Source organism: Pogonomyrmex barbatus, unplaced genomic scaffold (genome assembly GCF_055798465.1).
Source record: "Pogonomyrmex barbatus isolate J1 unplaced genomic scaffold, ASM5579846v1 scaffold20, whole genome shotgun sequence".
Taxonomy (NCBI): Eukaryota; Metazoa; Arthropoda; class Insecta; order Hymenoptera; family Formicidae; genus Pogonomyrmex; species Pogonomyrmex barbatus.
Window position 1 is genome coordinate 1,198,117 of NW_028297117.1, and position 20,088 is coordinate 1,218,204.

Consider the following 20,088-nt stretch of genomic DNA (forward strand, 5'->3'; position numbering starts at 1 on the left):
AAAAGCGAATAATGCATATTCATGCATAGCATGAGTTACTCTACACTCAAAGTTTCATCCGAGTTAACTAGTTAACTAGTTTCGGTTGACTGTGTTTTCTTGTAAGAGCAAGTGCCCGCGCTACTGCTAATACATGCTATATAGCTAACTGCATACTGTCCGTAGCTTATCAGAACTTTTACTCTATTAGACCGATAATATCGTTTGCATTCCACTTATTAGTATATCATCGTATTTATCATTTCTGCGAGTGTAATGTCATGGCTCTGCGTTTGTTTTATCGAACGTCAACTTATTGTCGAAGCCGATCGATTCTCGATCTTATCTGCCGCGAGGATCGCGAGTCGACGTGAAGACATTGACTCTATACGACCGAACGGAAGTGCGTCTATACGATAGAAACGAACGTGTCGTACTATGAATACATTTACGTTCGTTCAGTTTACCATGCTTATATTGGAAGACGTTCCCTTCGGTATTGCCTTCTCGTTTATCTCGCAGTGCCGCATGATAATCCTTATAATTGCAATTTTTATATGTCTCTCAGCGCGATGTTCTATAAGTAATATTCAAAAGGAAAAGGGAGGGCACAGAGAGCAAATTAGCTGGTCGGAATTTCAATCGACATAACTGCTAATTAGGTCCCCTACCTGTCAAATACGCCGCCTATCTCGTATTCCGCGGAGAAACTCGTTCTACATATAGCCACGAGCTGAAGTGGATCTGCAGAGAGATATCCATTCTTTCCTCTATGCATTAATGCATTTATAATAAATGTATATTTGTGGAAGTATTTGTGTACGACAGCGTCCGTGCAGACGCGTCTGCCCGCGAGAGTGCTTTGCTCTTCGAGGGCGATAATAAATCTACGCCGATAGCTTTAAGGACTCTCGTTACGTCTCGTTTATAATTATTTCTGCGAGACAGCGGCCGCAGTGACGGTAGCGGCGGCGACGGCGGTTTTCAGGGAAAAAAGAGACGAGGAAAAGGAAAGGAGGAAAAAATTAAGAAACGTCGCGCGTCGTGTCGGCGTCCGCGGGCAAATTTATGGCACTATATACGTTTCGTGACTCGTCTCGTTTGCAATTACTCGTCTTCGACGTATATGGATCGTGAACGTTATTGACGGGGCACTCGGTGCTATTTTCCGGACGATCTCGACGTCGAGAGCGTAGGTAACGAGACTTGGCCGAGCCTACTGATCCATCGTCTCCGCGGGCGACGGGATAGATGATGATCCGTCATGGTGTGTCGTTAAAAGTCGGCGTTTGACCCAACGGGGCCGATGGTGGTATTACGTGTTTGCGTGCCGCGAGTATTCTTCGTGACTCCGTGCCCTTTACTCGCCCGCCTCTCCTCCACCGTCCGTCGCGGCCACGCTTCGGAAGGTTTACGAGAAGGTAAACTCCGCGCGGCCCCACGAGAGAGAGAGGCATTCGTACCATGCTAGAAATACGCTAATGCGCGCCGGCGTTCTCATGGAAATCGTGGTGTCCGTGGCGGAGAGTGAATCTACAATCCTACGGCTACAGAGATAAATCGGCAAATAAATCGTACCGATTTTTAGGAGCCATCGCTAATTAGTTAGAAATATGTAATTCTCGACAAGAAGAACATTTGTCTTCGACTAACTGAGGTATATGGTCCCAAAACTTATACGTCTGAATAAGAATCTCTGTTATTATCTCTTAGTATCATTACTATCCGTGTAATTTACTCGTTTCTACGTCATAAAAACAATCACATGAATTTATATTCACACTTTAGCATTAAACGCGCATATGCGCGCATGTCTATTTAATTCTCGAGCCATGAGAGAGACGATCTTCGAACGAGGCAGACAAATCTCGAGGGCTTGTCGAGCTGGTCCATGAATACGAATATCTCTCGGTGTAGTCTCGGTCTCAGTCGTATGATCGGCTGTCATAATTCCCGCGAAATGTTTGTAGTTGGTAGAAACGAAGGTGAATTACGCGAAAGCGCACGAGTCAACGGGCGGTCACTCGATGAATCACGTCATAAATTACGTCGACTAATGAAGTCGCTACTACCAAAGAACGGCGCCGAGATTTACGTCTTTGGCGAGCTTTATGCCAAAGCTTCGAGGTTTATTTATAACTTTGCATCGCGTTCCTTTTGCGCTCCCGGTGTGTTATCTTCGTATCTTTTTAACGTCTCTCGGAGAAGCGTACGCACATTGCGTGCAGGACTTGGTTGAATCTCCGTGATGCGTAGCGTAAGTTGATCGGTATCGGTCCTCGAAGCAAGTCATTTATGTACTCATATTCGTTATTACTATTAGAAAAACGTAACATCTCCGTGTAATTACGCACGATGAACGTGTGTTTAAAAAAGCAGATATAGTAGCTCTTTATTCCACGCTCGGATAATATTTCAATGCTGAGAAATTTTGCTCGAGTAGGAAGTAAAGTTTGTACTGACAACAAACATTCGAGGATCTTTACTTTGAACAAGTTTATTGCGCGTGAATTTCCCTTTTGTATTTTGTTGAAAATCTCAGATGTGACAACTAAATTGCAAATATATGAAACTGTCACTGTTATTTTGTTTTAGATTTTTCTCTTATTTCTTTAAAGTAAGGTAAAAAGTCTAATAAAATTTCTAGAATTTTTATTTTATACGTGATGTATGATATTCATAATAATCATTTTTGTGAAATATAAAAGCGTTTTTAAGTTTATTATTAATAATAATATGTCTATATATCTTGCAACTAATTCAAAGATTTGCAACTTGTTTAAAGTGTAGTAATAGTAATTAAAATCTTGACCAGATGATTACAATTTCATTATATTCCTATTAAATTATTATATTCCTATTAAATAATTTTAATAAAACTAGATTATTAACAATTAAATTAACATTAATTATAAAAATATAATATTAATAAAAATAATTAATAAAAAATATTAATAAAATAATTATTTTGTTTTGATAATAAATTATTGTTTTGATAATAAATTTCTTTCTTACGTTTATGTGTAAAAATATATTGGAGATTATAAAATCAAAATATAAATTTATTCAAATTATAAATATAATTTTATATAAATTTATTATATAACAGTGAAACGAATATACATTGACTTTTTTTTTAATTTTATGTGTTTTTCTCTCTTTGCTTTCCGATTATTTGAGAATCAAAATTATAATTTCAAGAGAAAAGCGAATATATATTTGCTCTCTTTTCAAATAAAATAAATTTAATTTGATGATTAATAGTTTGTGTATACTGACAATTGACAGTTTGTGAGAAATTTTTAAAAACTTACTAGAATAAGTACAATTTTAAATTTAAATAAATTTCATCTCGCGAAGAATCGACTCAGTTAAATTCAAGGTTGTTGTTCGCAATTATATCTATCGTCACAACTGATTCGCGCGGCAGCAAAAATACCGCTAGATGCCAAGTGCGCAGTGTTAGCGTTTTCAGGTTGCGACGGCGAACCGTTCGCCGATAACAAAAGGGCAAGGGTCGCAGCGGTTGCGTCCTCCGCGAAGGTGCCGGAGGAGGAAAATTGCTTACCAGGCGTGGGAGGAGGATCGGTCGGTGGATCCGGGAGTCGTGCTGGCGGCGAATCCAGCAGAGTCAGGATGCACAGCGCGGTGACCAAGACCGCGGCGAGTCCTACTCTGCATAATCTCCTCGTTCCCGCGACCGGCATGCTGCTCGTTTCCTTTATTATTATTATTTTTACCCGTAGCGAAAATCTTCATTCGTCGTGCGCGTTTGTCACGAGCGTAACGGCGGCGACATGTCTCGGAGAGTTTTTATTTTGCGAAATTCCTCCGCAAGCGAAGCTTGTCGGTGATGCACTTCAGCCACGAATGCATCTCGGACGTTAACACGACAGGTCAACGATATATGTACGTTTTTATGCAATTTTCACTTCATTCCGATCTTTTTCCGTTCCGCGATACACGACACACGCAGTTTTTTCAAGAGTACATAAATTTGTAGTCCGTTTATATAGTTTTATTTTATCCTTCTTTTTCTTGCAATATTTTTTTCTATTTTGTTTAAAATGACCTCTGAATTTCATTCACTCGCGGCGTTGTGATTTGCGTGGAGATTTAACCATAGTTTGCTAACGAACTAGTTGTAGGTAATTATTCGAGTTGCTACTTGGCGGCACGAACTTGCTCTGAATCAAGTTCCCTTCGTCTCTCTGTGATCTCATCCGGATCGATTTGTCGATCGCCTTCGACTCGGCACGCTTCGTTCTCGCGATCAAAGAGCATCAAAGAGAGAGATCGATCACGTCGTTCGTAAAAGATTTAATTTTGCAAAATCGATACACTTTTAACAAAAGAAAATAAAATATGTGATTTAAACGGTTACTTTATCCGCGTGTGGGTTCCGGAATAAACGCACGAATCTGTATGTCTCAATTTCGCGTAAAAAGTGCCGTGTACGATGTCTCGACCTCCCACGCGACCTCACAACGACAGCTGCCGCTTCTTCCCGACTTTGTAGGTAGACGGCGACCATGTATGGCCGTCCTGAGAAGATCCGCGTTCTCCTGCCTCTGTGTGCTCTCGATAATTCAATTATTCCGACCTGTTCCAATCGATCCAATCGATCGATCTTCGCGTCGAAGTTTTTCTGGCCGATCCCATTTTTTCTTTGCAATTCATTGAAGCGCGAAAATTTTTGAAGGGGTCCGCTCGAGGGCTATCGTACTCTTGCAACTCTGCTCCGTCGTGCTAAAAAACGTGGCTCACGTGTGCCGCACATCGGCGTGTGACCATTTCGAATTCATTTTTGCCGCAGTCTGTCGATTTCACGCACGACCATCGAAAGTGGAACGCTCGGTTCGAACGGTGCGCCTCGTTTTAATTGTCACATTCCATGCGCGGTTGGACTGATTTCGCAGGCGCGGTGAGAAATGCGCCACGGGATTAAATGTGCCGCCGACTGGCGTTACGGTGTGATACTCCCGGTGTAAAACTGCTCGCCACCAAAGTCAAGAGCGCGATCGGAATCTCGCGAATTAATTTACGACGTCCGTTTTAATCCATGCTCTCCTCGGTCGAGCACCGTTGACTTCCCTCGGATTATCTTCTTGCGCACTTGAAAATTAATTCGCAAACACATAAGAGACATACAGCTCGAGAGCTAGAACTTGATCTTTCTGACTTCTTAATTTTCTTGATTCGCACTGTCGCATATACCTTGTGAACTTTAGTAATCATCGCGAGGCGATTACAATCGAATGCATTTCACATGACACCGGCCGGAAGTTCCTCTTTAAGATTCCCTTTTATTATCCCTCTCTCTTTCCCTCTTCTTTTCTTTCGGCGATGTCGTCGCTGTTGCTGCACGAGGAACACGTGCACGCGGTGGCTTTCTTGGTGGCTTTCCTCTCGCGGCCGCCTGTCGGCGGGTTGCACGTGGTCGGCGGATCGACCGATGGGATTGGTGCAACCTGGCCTGCGCGAGAGTCGAGAGCGTACTGCGTTCGAGCGGGAGGTTAACGCGCCACCAGGGCCTCGCACCGAGGCACGACGGCGACTTTGGACCCGTTGCCTTAGCATGCCTCGCCAATGCGCCTTGCTATACCCCGTCCCTACTCGCCTTTACCTTGCCTCGCTTCGACCTAGCTCTTCTGCGACTTGCTTTGACTTGCCTCTTAGCTTAGCTTTATCCCGCTCTCCGGTTGGTTGGTTGATTGGTTGGTTGGTTGGTTGGTTGGGTTGGTTGGTTGGTTGGTTGGTTGGTTGGTCGGTTGGTCGGTCGGTCGGTCGGTTGTGCTCCTTGTCCGCCCTGGCAACGTTAGTTGAGTTTACCTTGTCGCAACCTTGTGAATCGCGTCGCGTTTCACGTGCTCCTTTCTTTTCGTGTCTTCTTCGTTCTTCTTCCTCGTCGTTTTGCACCTCCGTTTTGTCGCTTCTGTATGCCATCAGTCTCCTCTATGCTCGTTACGCGAGGCTAATTAGTTTTTGTAGTGTTTCTCGTTTTGATAAATCGAAATTTAATTAATGAATAAACATTGATTAAGTTTAATTATTAAATATTTAATCAAATCATCAAATATTTTATTTTAAACATTATAAAAAGAATAAATTTTTTTTGTTATAAATTAGTAATAGTTCGTTACTTTTATATCTTCTTTTTTCTAACAATAAAATTAATGGTATACATTTTAGCAGTACTCTGATTTTTTATTTTACTCTTATTTTTTATTTTTTATTTCGAACATACATTATTCTTTGTATTTTAAGCTTTGTGCATAAATATTTTAAATGTTACAATACTGGAAAAGAAAATATTTATTTGCATATTATTCTATAATTTGATAACATATTTTAACAATAAAATGCAGGATATTTTACATTTTCTTATATTATTACATTAATTTGGTGTAAAATAAAATCATTTTCAGATTAACAATTTTTAAAAACTTTAAATATAAAATGACTGTTATATTATTTTCGAAAAATTTACTAATTGTACATAATTCTTGTATATAATTTTTAATTTATCTTTGAAATAGTTTTCCACTATTGGTAAATACACATTTATATTTTATACATTCTTAATTTTACATTTAAACGCTTTATAAAACTACTTTTGAATACATTTTATATAGAAAGTTGTAAGAGATTAATATGATTTTCTACAAGAACATTCCTACAAGAATATTACTTCTTTTATGGAAGTTTCTTTGTTCATTTTCATCAAATTGGTTACCTTTCGGCACTGTTTATCTTTGCAATGATGTCAGTCGAGACGTCTTGTAAATTCATCATACACCTTTGTTAGTTACGTCTGTTTTCTAAGAGTATATAAACGATTTCTTTAGTCACCGTAACGTCGTTATCCTTTAGGAGTCGTATCTCCGGCCTGTAATAAAACGTACTTTCCTTCTGTTTCTCTGTTTTTGTGCCGGCTTTATGCCTTTACAGCCGATTTTATTTCATCTTATCTTCACACATTGCTTGACCTTTTCTCTCGCATCTCGTCGTTTTCGCTTATCCACCCGCGCGCATTATTTTTCGCTATTTCGCTCTGTATGTCTTGCCTCTCTGTATGCCTCCCGTGAATTCTTTCACGCTCCTTTCTCTACTCATTTCTTTTTTTCTTTTTATCCGTTTTGATCACCGTGAAGCGTGAGCTACTTGCTCGTGTCAAAATCAATTGCGTGCTGAATGATATTGACTGTACGTGTATGTGCTATCATGCACGCTGGTAGATTGCATTTAAATCTTCCTGACGCGGCTGTCGCTACAGAGCAATCGTTACGGAGGATCTTTTTGCGGAAATTACGATAGACGCGGTTTTGTCTGCGGCGTGCGGAATGCGAGAAGGGAGAGAGAAACCGCGTGCCAGTATCCGACAGGAGAATGCGAATGATTCTTTCATTTTTTTTGTTTCTATATCACGACTCACACCGTTTCCACGAACCGCGACGCGTGTGCATCACCTTTTGCCAGGACTACTACGTAAAGGCTAATGCAGCGATATGTATTAAAGAATGATCGTTTATTACCGATTGGATCTTGAATGCAAGGATAAAGTCGGTCGGGGTCAGACGACGCGCGCGGCACGTCCGTTCTCTCTCTCTCTCTCTCTCTCTCTCTCTCTCTCTCTCTCTCTCTTTCTCTCTCTCTCTCTTCTTAACAAATCTCGTAAAGTAGAATCGGTAATGTTAATATCATTTGATCGGCTCAGTTGAAAAAAAAGGTGCAAATAAGGCACGGGAATACGGCACCACACGGCGTTCTCTCGGTACACGACGTAAGCCCCAACCTCCAAGGCGGCCGTCCCAAGAATGTCACCGGATAGAAGAACAGGAACGCGAGCGCAGTACACTTCGCGCAATGATACAAACAGCAATCGTTCCAAACTTATTATCACCGGTAAGAAACTCATAAATGCTTATGACTTGCTTGCCGGTTTTTGCCGTGGCGTTCGTACGATCCAGTTAAAGCGACGTTTCGCCGGATTGACTCGGCAACCAGCTGGAGATAGACTCCGGCGCGGAGAACTCGGAGGAGATTCGTCGTGTCGCCGCTGCTGGGACAAAGCGAGAGAGACCAAGGGGACAAATAAGAATGAGAGAAGGATGCAGTATGACGGGGAGGGTAAGAGGAAGGGGGGGGGGCGGGAGTATATAAAGAAGAGGTGGAGGAGCCTGGGGAGTCCCTTCAACGTCATTTGTAATACCGGATGGCCTAATGATGCGACTGGTCGTGACAGGACGAGAATAAGAGTGGAAGCGTGCGAGCGCGTTGAAGATTCACCGTGGGTCTCCTCCTCATTGCGTCGCGTACCAAGATATACGAAAGAGGGTATATAGAGCGGGCGGTCATATACATCCACGTGTCTCGGTCACTCGGTTGTTAAGGACGCGCAGAAAGCCTCAGGGACGTATTCCGCCCGTCCCCGTGATGCGCGACGGCGATTTGCTTCGCAGTGGTTGTAGATCACGGCAAAGGGGAATCTATCTATCCGTCGTCCGCGTACCACTATAACCACCATCGTAATATATACGCGAGCGTGGCTTTTTTGCCGAGCGTCTCGCAGGGAAAAGTACGCGGGCGTGTTGAAATTAATCTCCCACCGGCTACCTCCACACAAGGAGCCATAATAATTTACTCACGCGGAGGAGGCGATTGCGCCTCATCGCCTGTCTCGAATTTGGCGACCGTGTGCGACCTGCAAAAAGTTGATTGTTTTATGGAGAAATTTTTGACAGGCATTTGCCTGAGAGGCTGTATGGTTTCTCATCAATCATAATGAGCTTACATGGCGTATTTCATCTTCATCAAATCAAACTCTAGTAAATTCTTTGATGAATCAAAGTTCTAATTAAACGGATAAATAGATAAATTTATTTACCTCGCGATTAATTTTTCCTAGAAAATAAATCGAATACGAAAAAGAAAAATTTATAACATTTGTTACGTAGAAAAATTTAAGCGTGTAGAATTAGAAAAACTATATAAATATAATGTAATCTGTTTGCTATTGGAAATTTAATAGATGTCGAATATGCATTGCTTGTAATGATGAAATAAAGAAAAATTTATATCATGTTCAAATTATGATTTAAAAAGTAGTGATTTAGGGCGTATGGGATTAATGCTAAGTATAGAAAGAGAGTGGCTTTCTTGCGTATTGATCCTTCTCTAAACATCGCGTTTATTCAATAATGGACATCCCGCGTTTACTTACCGGAAATGCTTCAGAAATACGTAGATACACGTATCGTGGAGTTGCGATGCTGAAGTACACCAAGGTACCGCCCTCGAAGGGAAAACCCACGCTGCACGCGATGATTCCCCCGCAAATCGTGACGATCTTCGACGCAACGCGCTTTTCTTCCTCGCGTCACTATAGGCACGACGGTGCACTTTGGAGCACGGCGTAGCTAATGATGCAGAACGTGCAGCAGTGTTTTCTTGCGGCCAACTAAGTAGCGGGATTTAAAAAATCGACAACCCGCCGTAAGTTACGTTTGCGTGGTCGTCGTTTCGACGTTAAGAAGTCCACGCAGACGCGCCATAAATTATAGGCTGAGAATGATTTAAACGAAACTCCCCGGTTTGTTAGCTTTATTTGTGTAACGCAACGGGTGTCGCAAAATTATCGGTTCTCCGATGCGCGCCTTTCTCACATTTGATTTATTATTTATCTGGTAATATGGTGTATGGATATGGTAATCGGAATCGGAGGATGAATCAGATTGCAACTCGAAATTTGTGTGCAACGAATATGCTTAGATATCATACTTTTTGTCGCGTAATTGATCGAAACAAGTTAGTGCACTAGTTCTAGATTGCGATCGAAAAAGATAACTTGTTTATCTACTTACTGCTTTGAATTTTGCTGCTGCTAATTGCTGTTATATACGATATTTTACTTTATATCGCATTCAAGTAGCAATATTTATTCGTACTTTGACAATGCATAATTTAAAGCATTTCGTTTATCACAAAGAAGATTTTTAAGGAACGGCTTAACTTTTTTCCCGATCTTTTTATTTATGTGTACTGCACTTAAATACATATTTATAGATCGGTTTACCATGTTAGATTTTGTTACGGTATTTACTCCTGTTCCAGTTGGTCAATTCTGCTGGCACAAGTCTGATCATTGAAGCCGAACGGTTGAACTTTCGCAAAACGATACCGATCGTGACTTGAACTTTCTTTTCTTTAATCGACAATGTAATGCATTGAATCGACAGAATTGGACTGACAATGAAACCGCGTTTTGCTTCATCGCTTTAGTTAGTGAGATTAATCAACGGCATGCTTAGATTTATCTTGGATTTATAATCGCAATATATGCCATTATAACAATACTTTGTCGATTGTGTATCTTTTGTACACTATACATACGCACATTTATTACAGGAAACGACAGCATGCTTTTTGAAAATTTTACATTTTGAACATTAATTCTTTAAATGCGTATATAAAAGATTATTATGTTTTTGTAAAGAATTATGTTTTTGTAATAAAAATACTCATTGCACGTGTGTATATTTCCATAAAATATGAACAGATATCAACTGAATGTTTATGCAACATCTAAAGAATTTTTAAAGAATTTTTTAGAATTCTTTTAAGAAGGAACTTTAAAAGAACGGTTTGTTTAGAATAAAAAATAAATTTGCGAAGATTTAATAATTATATTAAATATTAATATATATTAAAATTTTGAAATTAGATTGCTAATTTTATTTTTTGATACTCTTAAAATTAATATTTGTTTTTTTTCTTATCGTAAAAAAAACCAATGGTGTAAAAGTGGAAACCTTATTGAAAGTTATTTTTAAGCTATATAATTTGGAACAAAAGCTATTAAAATATCCAATTTTTATATTAAAATTTTAATTTTATATATATATATATATATATATATATATATATAAAATATATTAATTTTAATTTTATATTGTTTTTTCAAGTAAAACTAAAGATCGTTGTATTGATTTCGTTATAATTGTACTTTATTCTCTCTATCGTATTTCAAACATTTATTATCGTCAAGTAAATATAATACGGCTTTCGATCTTGTTATCGATTGTATTGTGAAAAAGAAGAGATAGAAAATAGGAAACAGCAACATCCTACGATATCCACACGGCGACGGCTTAGGTAGGCGTTACTACGCGCTGGAAATCGCATGGTCTTTCTAGCGTACGATCCGGATTCCAGCGCTAATTGAGTAGTTGAGAATCAGTGTAGAATACCCGCAATTATCCAGGATTATATCCAGGATAATCCAGCGGGCGCTTCCTGCTTCGTCGCCGGAACGCGCAAAACGGCCGGCACATACGTGATGCGACTTGCATCTCGCGAATTACGAGCGACGCTCGGAGACGCCACGTTTCCCGTGCCGTTATGCTTGCTCTCTGTGGGGTTTCCAATCGGCGGATTTATGCATCAGTAATTACTTTCCTATACGGCAGGCTAATGGGTATAGGCAAAGCCGATCGTTTCCTAGTTAAAAGATCTCGAGAGCGACTACTCACTGCCGATCTTCTTCTTACATTGTTGGTTGCTGCGTTAGTAGCAAACGTCGGACCGCCCATTGCGAGCGTCTATCCACATCGTCTCCGATAAAATGGTTGGTGCACCTGATAATCCTCGCCGCGATTAATCGACGGAGATACTCATTGATTTTTTTTTTTTTTTTTTTTTTTCAGAAAGAACGGACAATGTTCTTCGGTACTTTGATGAGTTTGAGTTTTCATCGGCATTACGAACATTCTTTCGCTCATCGGAATGGTACAAGTGTAATAAGTAAAAATCACGTTCAATGAGAGAGCAATTCTCCGTTCAATAAAATCAAGTAGTTATTTTATCTTTTTCAAGATGTAAAATATTGGCTAGAGATTTAGTTTAGTTATAGAATTTTTTTATTTTGTTTGTAACATAGTTGGGATAGATCAGATTGTTGGTTCCATTTCAACTGTATACTTTTCGCGAGAAAGAAAGAGAGAATTTAAAGTTTAGAGATTTTTATTTCTAAGTTTTTAAAAAATCGTTATATAAATCATTCGACTCTTCTGCCTCGGAGAGACAGTTTTAGTTTAATTCTGTATATATATTTTTTTATATAATATTATTTTGTAATTATTTTGTATTTTATTTAAGAAAATTATTTGTAATAAAACTTTTATTTTATAGATTAATAAACATAAATGTTTTATATTAATATAACATGTTCATGTAATATCTTTGTAAACGAACATTATTAAACATATGTGCGCAATTTTTAAGAAATAAATTTTTTGATAAGGCAAAAGTTCGCGAAACAAAAATATTCATTTACAATGCAGTTTAAGTTAGAATGCAAGTATGCCGCGATGTATGCGGAGACATAATAAGTTCTTTCTAAGTCTCGCGGTAAGTCCTATTCGTTGATCGCTGACTTGTCAATAAGCATCGCCATTTGTATAGGCATTGGAGATGAAGCCGGATTTCTTATGAGTCAGACTTCGAGACGTGATTCGCGATAGTCCCCGTTGCAATCGCCGCCTCCGAAGACGCATCTTTTCAGGAGCTCGCCTTTTTGTCCGCGAATATTTCGCGATTGCGTTTTATTCTCGATGTTTTTTCACGAGCGCTCGTGGAACAATAATCTTTATATTCCTGCTGTTTCTCGAGGTTACCAATTCTCGAAGCTGCGTTTCGATAAAGCGGTATCTGAAATTTCGCACGATCGAGACTGCAATAACCTCTTGAGAGATCGTCGGTATAATATACGATATCTTCCGATTTATATCTTTACTTCAGTAATAGGCTCTTAAATTTTTTTCCAGTTGGTTAATATCTCGTTTGTTGCCGTTACACGTGTGTCTCGAGACATATTCGAGATACGTTCTGTGAAAACAGCTGCGTAGATTGCTATATGAGACTTGATTTTTTCCTCCTTGTGTGCATGTGTTGATCGGCACTTATTAACGCTCCCAATAACTAAATCATCTTTTTTTAAAAATTTCTGATTTATAATTATATATATATATATATATATATATATATATATATATATATATGTTACAAACATGCCAAATGGAAAGTTAATTATTTTGTTGGAATTGTTTTTAATATAACAAAGAAATAATTAATAATTTTTCTATTTAATTTATTCTAGCTAGTTTTTTTTATTTAAAGTTAATGTTGTTTACAATTAAAGGTACATTGACTAATATTATACTGATTTACAAAGAAATCTTCAAATACAATAATCATGTAAATTGTTTCACAAATCTATTCATATTTTTTTTTAGTCTTAGTACACAATATTGACGAATATTTAAACGTACAGTTATTAATTATATATTTGTAATTTTTTTTTTATAAAAATTATTCTTGACGCACGTTTTTTTTGTGTATTAAGCATTTGCAAATCAATACACGACATAAATCGTGTTTCCAATATTTTAAGAAAATACTATTTCGCATGTTATTAGCCAATGTTGTCGAAGCACTAATCCTTAAGAGCTCTTCGCGTTCTTCTCACAATTCCGATTCTCGCTACCATGAACATTCGGACGGATGAAAGAGGAAAGCCATAAGGAAGATACGACGGGAAACGATTTCTCGATCCATCGTCGAGTCACGACCTCTCTCTATGGACGCCTCGTCATCGGTCTTGCGTTGTTTGCGTTCGGTTTATGCTTGCGGAAACTTCTCCCTCTCTATAATACTTCGGGGAGAGAAGCGCAAACGCAACGAGTTCCCTAAAAGTTTCTTTCCGTTTCTTTACATCCGCGCTGGTTAACGGTAACTTTTGTTATTCGGCTCGGAATCGGTATGGGCGAGCAGCCTATCTTTTCAATCTTCCTGATTACACGCACGAGATGAAGTAGCGAATAAAAAGATGCCTTTAATAACAGAAATCGACGTAAGTTGCTTCCGCGTTTATCGCTCTTGCCTCTTCTTCGTTGTAGACGTCGACGAGTCGAGCCTCCGAGATGGAATAGGACGCGAGGTAATTAAATGGACTGGCCGTCCGGTCGCGAGGGTCCATCGTTCTTGTGTGCGCGTATTCCATTAACCGAGAGGCGAGCTCGTAAGTCTTCCTGGCGAGCTTGTGAATTGCGCGGCGCGCATGCATACTCGCTCGCGTTAGCGCAAGAGTAAGGAATGGATGGCACATATAACCCCCGAGGGAAAATAGACAAGAAATTTAAGAGAATTCTCTCTTTTTCTTTCTTTCTCTCCTTCTTTCTTTTCTCTTTACCAAGCGGTGCACGCCATGAAATGAGGCGTTACGCGCGTGGGAGAGCGCAGCACCATGAAAGAACAATGCTTGTCCAAGTATTACCTGTATGAAATGACGTCAAGCATCACTGATCACCGTGCGCTACTAAGCGGCGAATACGTTCTTCTTTTATGTATACCGTGCGTTACTTGCGCCAGGTGTTTCTCTGTTGAGATAAATGAGAAGAAATATGATGCTTGATACGCAGTTATTTTTAGAAAAATAACTTATTTTTAATCACATTTTTATTTAATCACATATTTTTCTCTTTTATTCAATGATATATTATTTTCCGATAATGCATTTTTATTTATAACGAAAGAAAATATTGGATGATATGTTTCGTTTTTCCAGCAAATACTTTATTTAAAATTAAAAATTTTCTATATATATTATATTTTCATATTAATGCTATTTCAGGAAAACACTTTAATTATAGAAATTTAAATTATACTAGTTTTAATTGTTAAAAAAAAATTTTTTTTTGTTCAAAATATATTTATCGTTTGATATTGAATAAATGCGCATTTATCGGAAATAGATTTTCGAAAGAATCTTGATTAATTTTTATTTTATGTATGATTATTATTGTGTCATTCTTGGCAGTTCTTGGCAAGTAATTAATGGCGCTCCGGTGAAATTAATTAGCAACTATTCTCTCATCTATCTTATCGCGTTTGGATATTCGCATCATGCAAATACAATGAGATTAAATTACTTAATAAGTTTCAAGTGGCTGTTAAATGCTAAAGATTTACGATAATGAGTGTCCTACTTATCACACGCTGCATCGCAATAACCTTGAATATTTAGCTTCATTATTCGGGGGGATTCTTTCATGATAAAGACACGAAGGTACACAGCAAATATATAGATAGAGAAACGTTAGAAAAGGAAGTCGTTACAACTGCGACAGCTGTGCACAATTTCTCGCTTGTTCATATTGCCGTGAAATCGACTTTTGCGTAGGAAACGTGATTAAACTTGTTTAAACTCGTTATACAAGCGTGACGAGAAGACTCGACAAAAAAAAGACGCATCCGGTTTCGGTACAGCCGGATCGATCGGCACACGAGGCGAATCGATCGAGGGCATTTCATCTGGCATTTCTGAGGTGATCTAAGATATCGCGATAGAGAAAACCGCCACTGCCGCGTTCGCGCGCGATTTGCGAATCGCAATTCATGGTCGCCCTCGTTTCCTCGACCGATCTCTCGGCGCAACGGTATCGTTTCTTCTCTTCCTCTCTCTCTCTCTCTCTCTTAATACATTGCACCCTTTAAATTTGCCGTTATTCGCAAGTGTGGCAACGAGCCTCTTATCCGGACACGTGGAATCGCACGGTGCGATCGCGGGTACGTGACGGTAATGGCGATCGTGCAAAACCGTGAATGGGAAATCGTGACGCTCCCTCCGGCTTCGGGCGATTTTGTTGCGGCCGTTAATCCTTGGCGAGGCGCGGACGCTTAATAGATATTCCCGTCGGGGCCATGAAGATTATTCGTTGTACTCTATTTTTCCTGACATTTATGCAACGGGTTCTTGTCCACGCCGCAACAAAAGTCCCTCCCGCCCTACTAGCGCGAGGTAGCAACTTGGATCGTTAGTATTTTCGAGAGGGGGGATCGTGCCATGATGTGCGGTAACTATGTCTCTACAACGAAGGAAGAAGCGCTCTTTGTAATAATTGTTGCGCTTCAGGACGAAGAAAAAAGTGTATCCTATTCCGTTCGAATGCCGCTTGCCACAAAACGAAGAAGGGGAGAGTCTTGGAAGGACCGCGTTAAAGAAGCATAGAAATCGAAACTGAGCGAGGTAAAATCGCGGCGAGAGAGAGAGAGAGAGAGAGAGAGAGAGAGAGAGAGAAAAAGAGAATAAAGAAAGAAGAAAGTCTCGATCCAAGCACGATGGCTTTAATGCATGTAAAACGTATGGAGTGTGCCGGCGCTACCTCAGAAGTAACAAAACCGCTAAATTATCGGCTTGTCCCGCTTCTTCACGAGTTTGAGTCAGTTCGAGCACCCGTGAGCGGACGTTAGATAGATCTCGTCAGTATTCGAAGGAATATGAATGAAGTTGATGCACTAAAGGATTGAACATGATAGACGTGAGTCATAATACGCGCAGTCGCCTACCCGTTGATCAAACTATTTTTTCTCCCATCCCGTTCTCGATGATGAAGGTATAGCGACGATACCTGTATGGGTACATAGTAATTATATATATGCTGTACGACGTCTTCCAAAGTCAGAATTCAGAATTCTCGTCTGCTGCTCTTTTTTTATATTCCTCTCTGTCCCTCGCATCAACTTGGATGCGAAGTCGTGGAAGTACCTCAGATCTACCTCAGATTAAACGAAAATTCTTATATTACCGTAACGATATAACATTTATATTTATAAGGTTTACTACAAATTGAAATCTACTAGACTCAGTGCTTATATTTACTTACTTACAAGTATCGGGGATCTACTAAAAGCTTATTGTCTTGTGTTGCGATGTTGAATGCGCAATATCACGATCGCGATAATACCTAGAGAAGGACGCAGATGCGTTAACTATATGAGACCGCCTGTTGAGAAATCGTGACAATCCTCGGCGAGAGCTTTGTTGTGTAGTCGCGAGTTATTTCTTCAGTCCCATCGAGTCGAAACGTGACTCTTCGAAAAAGGGACAAGAAATCCTAGATCTCAAGTAATAGAAACTTTGTCCAATTCTGGCTTTATTGTATGATTTAAGGCTTTCTATTTTCCGTAATTATTTTGCTTAATTTTAAATGTTATTAAAAATTTCTTAATCTATTTTTGCGCAAGGTTATTCAATATTTTAAAGAATTCTTACTTTGCAATTGATAAAAAATAATTTAAAAAGTATAATATTAAAAATTCCGGAATTACTTTATTTGAATTTATTTTAAAATAGAATTAGTTTAAAATTATTTTAAAATAGAAGAGAGTGATATGTGTATATAAAAAAATGAGAATTATTAAATTTATTCTTGAGAACTACATATTTCTATATATTTCTACATATTTCTTTAATTTCAGTTAATAATATGTACAGAGTATTGCCATGAATTGTCATTAATTATTATTCAGAGATTAAAAACTTTTCTTTATTCTTCTTCTGAGATCTTGAAATGTGCATGTCTCAAGGTTCTCGGAAACGCAGACGATAGATTTACATATTTCACGGATTGAGGGACGCGATGTACGCGGGGCAAGGTGAGGCGCGTTAATAATCACAGTGATCCATCTTCGAGGAGTAATTTCGCGCCTCGACGTGTATCGAAGGGCAACGACTGACAGACTACATTGCGATGCTCGATTAATTGGAGGATAACCTTCCTTGGCGGTCAGTATCATTTGCACACAACGCTACATCTTCTGTATGTAAAGATTCTTTCGAATTCCTTTAATACATAAATCCTAAAATCAAAGACGAAGACGAGAAAAAGGAGACAAAGAGAGACACGGAAAAGGCGGTGAAAAACGATAAAATCGATGTCAGGCTAAAGAATGAGAAAGGAATGAAACGAGTTTATTGAAATATAAAAGTATATATTCAAGTATAGAAGTACGCTTGGAGTATTAGGATGTCGGAATTAGTTTATATAGTCTCCTTTTACCTCGAGAATTATATGTGTAAGTTCGCTAGCGAATTAAACATCGTGATCAACACTTCTTGTTTTTGGATTCAGCGTTAGCTAAATCCGCAGCAATATGTAGGCAATAACCACAAAGCAAAGATTTCTACTATTGTCTCGCTCGCATTGGAGCGTGGAAAATGAGTGCCTTGAGATGCATCGCCGAAAATGACTCCACAGATTATGCTCGTTCCAGAAAGTACATGCGGCAAGGTAACAGATAGTTACGCAGTAAGGTAACTTGTTAATCGCTGTAACAGGCGGATAATGACTGTCTTGAGAATTATATGTCTTTCCCTTAATTCTATATAATATACCTTGGATTTGAGGGTATGTCTATACATATCAAAACTTTTATAATAAATAATAAAATTTTTATAAGTAGTAAATAAAATTTTATAATAAATAAAATTTTAACTTAACGACATAACAAATATGAATGTCTGCATATAAAAATAATCATGAATAAATAATTATACAACCGGTAGAAGCTTTAAAAATAATAAAGAAATTTATAACGTTTATGAATTGTTTTCTTATAAAAAATATTTAAATATTTGAATAAATTATGTTAAAAGTTATACAAATAATTTTAATTTTATATATCATAAAAAAAAATTTTATTATAATTATATATAATTATTTCTTTAAATTATTAAAAATGAGTAGATAATAAAATTTAAAATATCATAAAACAAAATTTAAAATTTAAAATATCATCAAACAATTCTAAGTGATATATGCAGCGACACATTATAAGAAATATGCAAAAACTTTTAATGATTATGTAGTAAATTGCATGTTACATTTGAAAAGCTAAATTTGAGAATTAATGTAGATATATCTTTCTCGAAATCTGTTTAGATAGGTTCGTGATGATTGGATGATATTTTCGCTTTGCCTTGTGACCTGAAAATATTCACGGATGGCAACGCACTCATTAGATTATCTACGCGCATGCACGGTAACATTCGGAGCTAATTAAATGCGAGGCCTATTAGTGTTGCAAAGCGTGACATGTTACACGTGCGATATGCGACTTTGTTATCCAACTGCATCGTCAGCGTCCAACGCTCATCGAATCTGACCAGAAAATCGATGCCTCGAAGCGATGATCGTTTTTATTCATTCAACTCGGTTATGCCGACCGATCTCTTGTGCGGATCATAAGACTGATGTGTTCATATATCATCGTCATGAAACGCATATTTTGAATCTTCCCAGGAAAGTACACACCATATGGTTAGATTACTTCGGCAAAATTACTTTTGCCTGTGGTAAGAAGAGATTACAGATTTATTTCACATTAAAAAAAAAATTAAAAAATAAAAATCGAATAGTTTTCTACAAAAGCTAATTTTTATAGAATAGGATAATTTAAAATTTTTTAATTTAATTAACTAATGTTGGTTTCCTTAAAAATCCATCATTAAATTATTTTTTCATTTGAAATACTTTGTCTGTAATTCAAAAATTAATGTTTTGTCGTGTGTTTTATTATTTACGATTCTTTCTATTTGATTATAACTATATCTTGAGAATGTACTGTGACTTTCGTGAGACCCTTCGACTCGCCGTTAATTCATTGAATGCTTCGCTATATTGATCGACGTGCGATTGCAGCTAACTCATTGCCACGATGATTTGCAAGTAATGTGAAGACAGAGGACGATAATTAAATTCATCAAAGAACTTTCAGCCATTTCGCTAGACGAAATACTTTCAGCCATTTCGCTAGACGAAACATCAGATGTGATCATTAGATAAAACATTGATTTCAATCGTTTAAAAATAAACAATGAAAAAGTAAGTATTATTTTTCATAGAATAAGTTAGATAATTAAAAGTTTATTTTACAGAGCTTTTATAAAGTTTTGAAACATTTTTGCACAGTGTCAACTTTTTGCGTCATTATCGCTAAATATAAACTAGCGGTAGCCAAAACAAGAAAAACTATTGAGCCTATTAGGGTGTCGGCATGATAATGGCACGATACTTTGCATATATTATTACAAACCGCTGTTCTCTTTAAACTATCTATAAATTGCAGAGATATCCATTAGTAACATTCATATATTTTATAAATATCCTTGAAAATCTGAACCTGTGTCGTGGGGAATACAAATGAGCGGAGAAACCATTTAGCGGACACCTGCATACCGATCACGCTAGATATTAAAGGGTTAATGAGCGG

At 38.1% G+C, this 20,088-nt stretch overlaps 1 protein-coding gene across 2 annotated transcripts in view; it reads right to left on the minus strand.

The window, feature by feature from the left end:
- The window catches only part of LOC105432275 (uncharacterized), an 11,139-nt gene extending 5,345 nt beyond the window's left edge, over positions 1–5,794 (minus strand). For both annotated transcript variants that reach the window (XR_016139440.1, XM_011647010.3), the window contains exon 1: positions 3,548–5,794. Coding sequence is in view for 1 of the 2 variants with exons in the window: in XM_011647010.3 (XP_011645312.2) it covers positions 3,548–3,686 (139 nt within the window). In the remaining variant the exon portion in view is untranslated. The remainder of the gene's footprint in view (positions 1–3,547) is intronic.
- Positions 5,795–20,088: the final 14,294 nt, after the last annotated feature.